General features: G+C 34.2%; 1 protein-coding gene across 1 annotated transcript in view; it reads left to right on the top strand.

Annotated features, from left to right (window-relative positions):
* LMBRD1 (LMBR1 domain containing 1) overlaps nt 1-12436 on the top strand; it is a 102886-nt gene that overhangs the window by 46774 nt on the left and 43676 nt on the right. Inside the window, exon 8 of the mRNA XM_028509840.2 lies at nt 11541-11666. Coding sequence (XP_028365641.1) covers nt 11541-11666 — 126 coding nt within the window. The remainder of the gene's footprint in view (nt 1-11540; nt 11667-12436) is intronic.

Raw genomic sequence — 12436 nt, 5'->3', positions numbered from 1 at the left:
GAAACAAAGTTTTTTCTTGTATTGTTATTTGTTTATTTTTATACTTTCCATACAAACAACTGTAAACCTACTTTTTCCCCACTGTGTATTGAATTTAATTCCTGTTTCTTTCTTTAATATTTTAGTGCTTCCTTCTTTATTTTTCTCATTTACTTAAGAAGAGGGTTAATTTTTACCTACTAAGTCACAATCATTTTATCTGTATTTGTGAGATTTAATATTCAGAAACAAATGTTATAACTCATGAACCTTGAAGGTTATATACTATGCACTAATAGATTCGGTGGTTTATAAGCATATTAGAACTCAGAATTGTAGATCAGTATCTGTTATTGGTTCAGTAGATTTATCCTGATTGGGGGTTATAAGGCTTTTAAAATCAGATATTTGACATAGCTTGATATTTCTCTGGAATCCAATCTTACACTCTCGGAGACTGATTTCTTTTCAATCTTCCTAGAAATGGAAAGGTAAGAATTATATAGCCTGATAAACTTGCATATAGACTGTTCTTTGAGATTTTGGGCTCAAATTATAGAGGAAAAGCCAGTAATAAATGCTTCATTACCTATCTCCCAAAGAGAGTTGTACAGGAAGCTTTGAATTATTTGGAGTCTTTTCAGAATAATAGATTTTATGTTTAGAATGTTCTTGATTCTTGCAAAGATGGAAAATACTGGTTTTAATAAAAACCTCTTTGATATTTTTAAAAAGATTTTATTTATTTTCATTTTTTAGAGAGAGGGGAAGGGAGGGAGAAAGAGAGGGAGAGAAATATCTATCAGTTGCCTCTTTCACATCCACAACAGGGGACCTAGCTCACAACCCGGGCATGTGCCCTGTCCAGGAATCGAACTGGTGGCCTTTTGGTGTGTAGGACTATGCTCAATCCACTGAGCCACACCAGTCAGGGCTCCTTTTTGATATTATTTTAATATATCTTCCTTTACACATAAAAGAAATGGGCTACTAGTATAATAGAATCTAGTTTTTTTTTTACATAATCATGTGTCATAATTTATAATGAAGTCTAAAATACATGCATGTTAATATATTTCTGGTGCTTAGTTGGGCACTCAGTTTTGTTACTCATTGTCAATTTTATTTTTTTTCATGTATTATTATACAAGGAATTTGCCACCTGTTATCTGGGTAATTATCCTCCCATGTCACAGAATATGTGTATAGCACCTGAGTTATTTGTCTTTTAAGAAGCAATCAACAGCTAATAACAAATCAGAAGTTAGACCTGGACTGTAATTACTATTCTGTGACAGAGTTGTTATGATGAACTTGGGGTTTGTCTTTTAACCTATTAGGTCAAAAGGTCAGTGTCTTCCCTATTAAATGGGGATAGAAAATGCTTCTCAGGAATTTTGAAGGGCAGATGATACTGTATGTAAAAGTGCTTTGAAAACTAAAGGAGAAATGAATATATAGCAGTTGATAAAACATTAAGAGGAAAAAGAATGGAAAAGAGGAAACCAATATGGAAGGTCAACATCAAGAAGTATGAAGGGTCTGAGTTTTTACCCTACTTGTAGCCTGCTGCAGGTTCATTGATGCTGGCCCAAGATGTAAGAAACAAAGAACTTTGCATTACTTATCACAGCAGCAGGAGCCATAAGATAAGCATTTTCTTCATGTTGTCCCTTTTCCCATGGGGCAATGTGAAGAACACCAAATGAAGCTTTTTTAGTTAAAATTTGAGAATCACTTTATGTGATTCTCAATCACAGAAGAAAGGAACTTTGAGTTTAGGGATGCTGAATCTTTTATAATAGACAGTAAACATCCCTGCTCTTTGCTCCAGAGGAAGATGTTATCTTTGTCTTCCAAGGCTATTTGCAGTACAAACATCCTTGAAAAGATATTACAGGAAAAAAAAATAGGCAATTAGTGTCTGACTTGCAAGATGTGCAGAAAAGAGAGACTCATGGAGAATTGCTTCCCTATAGTGAAGTGGTAGATGGCTAGGAAGAAAAATAAGGCAGCATTAGGGGATAGGCAATAGTGGAGGCTGATTCTGCTATAAAGATCAGGAGTGGTTTTTCCACCATTTTGAACAGATAGCTGAGTAAAATGAAAGAGCTAGCTACGAGGGAAGAGTGAGTGCAAGACCCTGAGGTGAGCTCTTGTGTGTATTCAGATAATAGCAAGGAAGCAGAGCCCATGTGCTGGAGCTCAGTTACCAAGGGGAAGAATGACCGGAGTTTAGATGAGAAATAACCAGAGGCCATATTATGTAGAGCCTTATAGGATTTTGAATTTTATCTTGACTGGGATTAGAAACTATTGGAAGGTGTTCAATAGGAAAACAATAGGCTCTGACTAAAATTTTAACAGTATTACTCTGGTGGCTCTGAATAAATAAGCTGTGGGTGATAAGTGGGATTGAGAAAAATGTGAAATTATTAAAAATCTTTGGAAGAGATCTTCTTGTAGGAACAGTATCATTGTAAAGATATGTATATTTCAAAGTAATACTATAATTTATATTAATTGAAACTGTGAAAATTATCATTTAAATAATTAATTGAACCAAATAATTATACTTAGTCAAGGTATCCCTAGAAGAGCTTTACTTTTCTAGAATGCAGAGGGCTGGGCTGAAGAACATTGATAAAGCAATCAGAAAATCTTATGATGGGGATGAGGTAACCAGGTAGGGAGGTGCCACTTATGACCTAAAACCAAGGGAGAGGGGCCAGTGTAACAGCATGTCAAGATCAAACTACCTAGGAGTTATATATTTAATAAGGAATAAAATTACATCCTTTTTAGTGGAGAGGCTTAAATTTAAGTGTCGATCTCTCTTAAGTCCATGGGTCCCTTGAACTACTTTACCATCTAAATTTACTCATTGCTACGATGAGAATAATATTTAATAAGGTTGTAAAGATTTAATTAAACAGTTCACCAAGTCTTGGAATCTGTTGGCCATTTAGTAGTCACTAGTAGCTCAAATTGTTGAATATTCATTCACTTTCCCTATGGTTCAAAGTTAAGTTCCCACCTCTTTCCTCTTGCAGATAAAGTAAACCAGATGCTAACAGCAGTTGTGTCTAGATCAGTGAAACTGTTTATTAGGAAAAGATAAGTCAAAGAGGCATGCACAGTTGGATGGTAGTTACTTGGGTATGTGTGGAAAGACAGATAAACATTGTTTAAAGAACACTGCAAGATATGCCCAAAACTCAGTGGAGGAATGTTTTGTTACCAACCCATAGTCTGGCCCATGTGTAGAGAGGAAGAAGGGTAGGCTAGAGGAGACTCTGTTTAAGGGGGGCAACATGGCGTGTATAGCTGAGCACACTAGTCCTGAGTGTCTTTATGTAAAATCGAATATCTGAACCCCAGCTTCTTCATCTGTAAAAATTGGCTAAAAATATGTAAACTTTATTTAAAACTAGTTGAAAATCAACTGTTTATAGGTAAATGGTTTTACTATAGATAGATAAGTGGTTAATAGTTCTAATTATTATTTCCTAGCTTGTTATATACAATGAAAGCTTGAGAATTGAACTTTCCATGGTGGATCATGGAACAGGGTACATATTCATGGGAAGTAGATGAGGATTCATTTAATGAAGGTACCCAAAGTGGGAAGTTAATATTTAACATATTTTGACCCTGAGTACAAAGAATTAATTATTAAAGGTAAAATCATGTCTGTTATAGAATCTGTAACTATTAGTATTGAAACTAGAAATGTTTTTGTATTGTATGCCAGTTGAATATCAATTTCTTAGATAAATATTGTTTAGTTTATAAACTAGTTGATTATTTAAATTTTACCAAGATTATATCTTAAGGAATAGCCAAATAATTGGCCACACAATTTTAAAAGAACAATAATGTCAAACATATTAGCCCTTCTATTATTTTCAGTTTAAATTGAAAGAGAATCTTCTACTTTTTAAATAAAAAAAAAACCCTGTTAGGTACAGATATTTATGTAGATACTTACATTTTCTGGTGCAGTCAGGTGGGGAAATGTTGAATAATGATATTTTCATAAAAAGATGCAATATGTGGACCAAAGGAGGTACTTACAGAAGCAGTGACTACTGAATTTTTTATTACATACACTTATCAGTAAAAAAAGGAACCTGTAGTTTGGGATATTTATGAGTTTTATTGGTGTGTGTAGGTTTATATATATTTTACATAAACTGTAAATCAGTGGATTAAAGAAAAAGTGATACATTAAGGATTCAAAAATAGAAATAAAGACAGCAGTGGTTCTCAGTAATCTTTGAAGACGCTAATCCCTTTTAAAAGTCAAATTTCTCAGCCTTCCAGGTGATACTGTGTTTCACTGAGTCTGTGATACGGGTTGTAAGATGCATCTGTGTTTTATGTATCACTATAAAGAAAAGATCCCTGCCCATGCTTTTTTTTTAATTTATAATTTTTGTTTTATATTTAGTGAGTTTTTAGACTTATATGAATACTTTAAAAATCATATCACTCTTCTGCATAAAAAACAAGGAAAATATAAGTGAAATAAATTGGAAATGTATTCCTAAAACTTGACATCTGGAATGTGAAGCTTCTGAATCACTTTTTTGAATTAGTTATTCATGTATTTATCATACAAGATTATATTTTATGCTATCCAGAGAAGTGATGACACAGCTTTTCTTGTGAGCTCTGCTCTTGTGTCTGAGATTTTCTTTGAAGCTGCTAACATATCCATTGTATAAATTTAAGCTTTTTCATTGTTGTTTTGTAGTTGTTTCTTATTTCGCAATGTGAAAAGCTTTCTTTTTGCATTTACCTAAGTAGCAAAATGGCTTCTATTTTCTGTAACTTCCTTTCTTAAGCTCATAAAATTCTTGACTGTTGCTTTGTGAGAAAACATAGAATTATACTCATTGTTCCAGTGAATATTTGCTTAATTATTTGCTCTTTTGTTCATTTTTCCTCACACATTAACATTTTATTTCAATGTCAAACCATAGTAATATCTTAAAAATCTTTTTAAGTGGCAGTAGTTTTACCAGGAAAGAATGTAATTCAACCAAAGAAGTAACTATTTTATAACCAGCTGATGAAATTTGTAAATGTGCAGGTAATAACAACTATGTCATTAACACTTCTGCCCAGCCAGTGATTATAAGATGCATTCAGATTTCACTGATGTTAAATGTGAGAAAATACATGTCTTAGAATCAGTAAATATGTGTGAGGGAAATCTTATTGAGTACATGTTAAATGAATTGTTTCATTAGCCATTGGCATAGATATACTTGAATCATAGGTGTTATAAGGACATACAAGACATTTGGTTTAAAGACATTTCCTGGTGTTCCTCCTTTGCAATAATCCAAGGCACATAGGTGGAAACCATCATTCTAGAGGAGAGATGTAGGGAAAAGGTGCTGTGTTAAACTTGACAGTGTAAGAAGGTATTACAAATATTTGTAGTTTATATATATATGCTTTCAAAATATCTTGGGTTTTAAAATACAGGTAGTGATTTATATTTGGAAGTTAAAACATAAAATGAAGGCGACTATGGGCAACTTAAAAGCATTTTAAGTAATATCATCTCTTCAGCCTTGTTGATTTTCTAGTAATTCACTAGAGGGCAGTAGTAAGCAATAAAAGTTTTTTTCTGAATAGGATATTTTCATACATTTTTTTCCCAAAGAATTCTGTGGTTAAATTTAAAAGGTTGTTGTTTCAAGATCTTGAAGTTGTATCAATGAAGATGAAATGTTTTGTATAATATGCTATATCAAGCTTATTGTAATCTAAATATTATAGTTAAGTTTCCTGATAATTATTGAAACTTAAACATTAAATCCAAAAACAAGCTAAAAGCTAGGGAACCAAAACAATGTCTACTTTCTTTCACTTGCTCTCTTCAGACAATTAAAAATTTACAAAAGTGCTGAATTCTGATCCCATGTTACCTGAGGGTATTAATTACCAAGGACATATTTTTCTTTTCTGAAATATTTTACATTGAGCCCTGGCTGGTGTGGTTCAGTGGATTGAGTGCCAGCCTGTGAACCAAAGGGTCACCAGTTTAATTCCCAGTCTGGCACATGCCTGGCTTGCAGGCCAGGTCCCCAGTAGGGTGCACATAAGAGGCAAGCACACATTGATGTGTGTGTCTCTCTCTCTTTCTCTCCCCCTTCTCCTCTCTCTAAAAATAAATAAATAAAATCTTTTAAAAAGTAAAATTAAGTCTTTGAGTTAATTTTGAGCTATTAACATTGGGCTATTTAGGAATTCAGTTAGGCTTTCTTTTTAAAAAATAGATTTTATTGATTATACTATTACAGTTGTCCCATTTTTTCTCCCTTTTATTCCTCTCTGCTGTGCACTCCCTCTCCCACCAGCATCCATGTCCCCCTTAGTTCCTGTTCATGGGTTGTACATATAAGTTATTTGGCTTCTCCATCTCCTGTACTACTCTTAACTCCCCCCTATTTTTTACCTGCCAATTATGCTTCTTATTCCCTGTACCTTTTCCCCCATCTTCCATCCTCCCCCTCTCTGCTATAACCCTCTATATGGTATCCATTTCTGTGATTCTGTTCCTGTTCTAGTTCTTTGCTTAGTTGTTGTTGGCTGTTTTTTTTTTTTTAGGTTCAGTTGTTGATAGTTGTGAGTTTATTGTAATTTTACTGTCCATAGTTTTGATCTTCTTTTTCTTAGATAAGTCCCTTTAACATTTCATGTAATAAGCACTGGGTGATGATGAACTCCTTTAACTTTACCTTATCTGGGAAACACTTTATCTGCCCTTCCATTCTAAATGATAGCTTTGCTGGATAGAGTAATCTTGGATGTTGGTCCTTGCCTTTCATAACTTTGAATACTTCTTTCTAGCCCTTTCTTGCCTGTAAAGGTTTCTTCTGAGAAATCAGCTGATAGTCATATGGGAACTCCTTTGTAGATAACTGTCTCCTTTTCTCTTGCTGCTTTTAAGATTTTCTTCTCTTCAATCTTGGATAATGTAATGATGATGTGCCTTGGTGTTTGCTTCCTTGGGTCCCACTTCTTTGGGACTGTCTGAGCTTCCTGGACTTCCTGGAAGTGTATTTCCTTTGCCAGATTGAGGAAGTTCTCCTTCATTATATTTTCAAATAAGTTTTCAAGTTCTTGCTCTTCCTCTTCTCCTTCTAGCACCCCTATGATTGAGATGTTAGAATGCTTAAAGATGTCCTGGAGGTTCCTAAGCCTCTCCTCATTTTTTTAAATTCTTGTTTCTTCATTCTGTTCTGGTTGAATGTTTATTTCTTCCTTCTGTTCCAAATCATTGATTTGAGTCCTGGTTTCCTTCCCTTCACTGTTGGTTCCCTGAACAAAAATAAAGTGGTTTCTTTATTTCACTTTTCATAGCCTTCACTTTTTCCTCTATTTTGTGACCGTACTCATCCATTTCTGTGAGCATCCTGATTACCAGTGTTTTGAATTCTGCATCTGATAGGTTGGCTATCTCTTGATCACTTAGTTCAATTTTTGGAGCTTTTATCTGTTCTTTCATTTGGGCCATATTTTTTTGTCATGGCTCATCTGGTACATAGTAAGGGGTGGAGCCTTAGGTATTTGCCAGGCTGGGCAACCCACATCACTGCATGGTGGTGCTATTATATGGGGGAGGGGTCCAAGAGGGAACAATGCCACTTCTTCAACTCACAGCTGGCTTTCAGGTTTCCAGTCACTTCTGCTGCTACAATCAAGCAAATTGGGTTCCTGGGTGAGTGGGTTTGTGTACGTTCTAGGACCCTGTTTGTCTCTCCAACAAACTCGGTGAAGCTGAGAATTTTTCCCACTGCAACCCCCACAGGTTTTTATAGCTAGGTGTTTTGAGGCTTTCTTTTCCTGAACTGGAACCCTGGGTTGTGCGGACTGTCTTGCTCCCCAGTTATTCCTCCTGGTATATTCTCATGCAAACGTGGGACCACCCAGTCTGCCAACTGCCACCTTGCCTGACTGGTCCTCCAGCTGCTGCCTTGCCATTCATCCTCTTCACCCCAGCTGCCCATCTCTATCCCTCCTACTGGTCTGAATGAATATTTCTTTAACTGCTTGGTTCGGACTTCCACCCAGTTCTATTTTCTGGCAGTTTTGGTTATTTTTTGTTTTTAAATTTGTTGTTGTCCTTTTTTAGGTTGTGCAAGGAGGTAAAGTGTATCTACCTATGTCTCCATCTTGGCTGGAAGTCCCCAGTTCAGCTTTCTGATATATAAATTTCATGTAAGGAAATAGGTTCATATGAATAAAGAAATCCTTTTTAATGAGTTTTGATTAAATATTATCTTCTCAGAGAAATTATTTTTAATTTAATAAATATTTGTTCTTGGAATAAAGGTAGGAGAAAAAAGAATTGAGACCTAGTACTTACATACCAAATTGTCTACTGCAGTTGTTACTAGTGTGGCTGAGGAATCTGTATTTTAAAGATCTTTCCAAGTGATTCTGATTGGCCAAGTTTGGTAGATCTAGTGATAAAACAATTACCTGGACCAATAATGTTGATATACAATGTTGTATATTGTAATCGAGTTATAAGTAAGGCACATACATAAGTCAAGGAAGGCTTCCAGATGTGGTGTAATTAAGCTGAGCCTGAAGGGCATTGAAATTTGCTAATGAAGTAAGCTGAGAAGATAGGCATTTTAGATGAGGGCACTGCATGTACAATACTAAAATGTGGATGCTGGATAAAGCCTGAAGTTGTATAAAATTGGTGTGTTTTAAGAACAGCAAACAGTTGCAGAGGTATGACATATGGTTGGTAGGTAGGGGTTTGTATGCCAGGATTAGATAATTGGTCTATTCACAAGACCAGTAATTTTACCTTTCACTGAAAAACAATGTTAAATAACTTTCCAAACAATCTTAGATGAAATTCTGTTATGTAAAAAAGTAGATGAACAAAGTAAATTTGCTCTGGAAAAGGAGCAACAGGTCCCTGTGTCACACACTGCTTGCCTTCCTCTCTTCTGTAGTGGTTTTAAAGACACCTACTCAGCACACTCTGAAGACTACTCTTATTAGTCCTGGGGAATTTTAAAGGATGTTATTTAAAGGAATGGCATAATCTGATTTGGGTGTTGGAGACAGATCACTTTGGAAACAGTGTAGAAAATGGAAACAGAATTGGAAATGGAAAAACAGAAATGGAAACAATTTAGATGATCTTGTATTTGACAGTGGGCTCTAATTAATGGCCACTTTGCTCCTCAGACATGAGAAAAAAAAGAAAAAATAAAGAATTGGGACTACATCAAACTAAAGAATTTTTGCACAGTGAAGGAAACAATAAGAAAACAAAAAGGCAACATACTGAATGGAAGGAGATATTTGCTAATGATACATCTGATTAGGGGTCAATATCTAACATATTTAAAGAACTCCTACAATGTAAAACACACACACACACACACACACACACATTCCTATAGACATTTCTCCAAAGAGAACATAGAAATGGCCAATAGATACATGAAAAAATGTTCAACATCACTGATCTTCAGGGAATAAATGTAAATTAAAAGTACGATGTTGTATCACCTGACACCTGCCAGAATGGCTGTCATCAATAAATCAGCAAACAAGTGCTGGGAGGTTGTAGAGAAAAGGGAATCCTCATGCACTTTGCAAAGGAATGCAGCCACCATGGAAACAGTATGGGGTTTTCCTCAAAAAATTAAAAATAGAATTATCATAGAACCCAGCAATCCCAATTTTTGGTATTTATCCAAAGAATCCAAAACACTAATTTGAAAAGACATTTGCACTCCTATTGATTGTAGCATTATTTTCTTTCTTTTTTTTTTAATATTTTATTTATTTATTTTTAGAGAGGAAAGGGAGGGAGATAGAGAGAGAGAGAGAGAGAGAGAGAAACATCAATGTGCGGTTGCTGGGGGTTATGGCCTGCAACCCAGGAATGTACCCTGGCTGGGAATCGAACCTGGGACACTTTGGTTCCCAGCCCGCGCTCAATCCACTGAGCTACGCCAGCCAGGGCTGATTGTAGCATTATTTTCAATAAGCAAGTATGGATACAGTAAGTGTCCATCAAGATGTGGTACTTATATAGAACAGAACATTACTCAGCCATAAAAAAATGAAATTTGCCATTTGAGACAACATTGATATATCTAGGGAGTATTATGTCAAGTGAAATAAGTTAGTGAAAGACAAGTACCATATGATTTCACTATCATGTGGAATATAGAAAATAATATAAGCAAAACAGAAAACAAGCTCATAGATACAGAGTATATATTGATCATTGCCAGATGAGATTGGTAAAAAGGGAGAGGGATTAAGATATATAAATTACCAGCTATAAAAACAGTCACAGGGATGTAAGGTACAGCATGGGGAATATAATCAGTAATGTAATAACTATGCATAGTGTCAGATGAGTATAGCTTACTGAAGTGATCACTTTGTAAGTTACATAAATGTCTATGCAAATTACTATGTTGTATATCTGAAACTAATATAATATTACATGTTAAGTATAACTGCAAAAGGTTTTAAATAAAAACTAACAAATACAAAAGATTAAAAAGGTAAAGGCCACATTATGAATATTGCCTAGAGTAACAGATTTTTAAGGAAATAGTATTGAGTACGCAGGTTGGTATATTTCGAGACCCAGATCCATCCAACACAGAATAACAAGCCAGGGAGACTGGCTAAAGTAGTTTGGCTGTGTGCTCCAGAGGAAATGAAAGATATTTCAATACATAATGTTGTATCTGCTCCAGACCCTGTCACTACAACAGGATGCAATAGTTGTCAATTTTGCTTACAAAGATTTAAGGTCAGTAATGACTTAAATAATGGTCATGTGGCAATTGCCATTGTTTTTAATTGGTACAATAAAAAAACTCATCATTTGGGAATGGCTAATATAGATTTGGGTAATATAAAATATGTTTGTTCTTTGTGCTGAATATTAGTAAAAATTACTTGTAGGAATATTTAAAATATTTAGCAAAAAGATTGATTATAAATATTTAGAACTCTTAAATAGATTATTTATACAGCTGTGTATACAGATAATTGGTATGCTAATGAAATAACATTTTTATTAAAATCCTTACATTTTACTACAGATTTACTATATATGCATGGAGAACATTGCTTTTTCCCATAGAAAATAATTTTGTGAATTGTTTTTAGTAATTCACACTGTTTTTACCTCTGATTAGCCTGAACTTATAATTTATCTCTTTGATAAAGTATTACATGTACATTAACTGTGCAACTTGCCCTTTGAGGAATAAATATACCTATCCCAAGAATTGTTAGTATTACAGCTATAGCTCTGTAAGTGGGAAATAGACAGGAGCATTGATGAAGCCATATAATCATGACTCGCTCCCATATACTGTGTTCTTCAGTGACTGTACCCCTTTACAATTGCTTACTGTTTCTCTAATTACTTTAATGACATTTTTATGTGAAAACTGTGTATAGTATATTTAAAATAATATTACTAAATAATAGTATTAAACATTACTAAATAATATTTTAATTTTGGTTTTTTTTAGGCCTATGGCATGTCGGCATTACCTTTAAATCTGATAAAAGGCACTAGAAGTGCTGCTTATGAACGTTTAGAAAACACTGAAGACATTGAAGAAGTGGAACAACACATTCAAACAATTAAATCAAAAGTGAGTTGGTATTTTATTATAATTGGAAGGTATAGGATTTCTTTATCTTTGATCTGCTTTCTAATGTGACTTAGACATTGGGGAACACATATTTTTGACATTGTTTGAATTGTTTTGCAACATATACTTCAAGACCATGCCCATATTTTTAAAAATTTGTCTTCTGTAAAATGTAAGATACTGTCAGTTTGAGAATTTCTATGTGTTCTAACAACTAAAAAGCAAAAGTTCTGCTTACATTAGGCCAAAACTTTGCTAATTCTCAAGCATGCTGATTTCATGTGTAGCATCAGATTTTATTGTCAGTTAAAGTTTTACGTACTAGTTGAATAAGCTAAAGATTATATTTGCAGGGAGAGGGGCGTGATAGAGGTAGGAAAGAGTATAAGGGGAATAAATGGTAATGGAAAAAAATACAATAAAAAATATAAAAATAGTAAAATAAAAATTATAACTGACCAAAATAGGATTATATATGGCCAATTAAATGTGTGTCTAAATATACAATAAAAGTTTTTCCCTTTATCACCTTGAAATAACAGATAAGTCTTTATAGAACATAAGGAAAATGGAAAGTATTCTAAATAATTCTACTAAATAGCATAATCCCGATACAGAAACCAAACAATAAGATCACATAAAAAGGAAAATTGTGTTATCAGTATCATGGTAAAGTGAAATGCCTGCTTTGCCTCTTCCCTCCAATCTATAACTAGTGGGACATCTAAAACTCAACAAAAATTCCTTTTCTCAACACATTGGGTGCCTAA

Source organism: Phyllostomus discolor, chromosome 4 (assembly GCF_004126475.2).
Source record: "Phyllostomus discolor isolate MPI-MPIP mPhyDis1 chromosome 4, mPhyDis1.pri.v3, whole genome shotgun sequence".
Taxonomy (NCBI): Eukaryota; Metazoa; Chordata; class Mammalia; order Chiroptera; family Phyllostomidae; genus Phyllostomus; species Phyllostomus discolor.
Note: the sequence above shows the minus strand (reverse complement) of the source record. Positions and strands in the feature narration are given on the sequence as shown.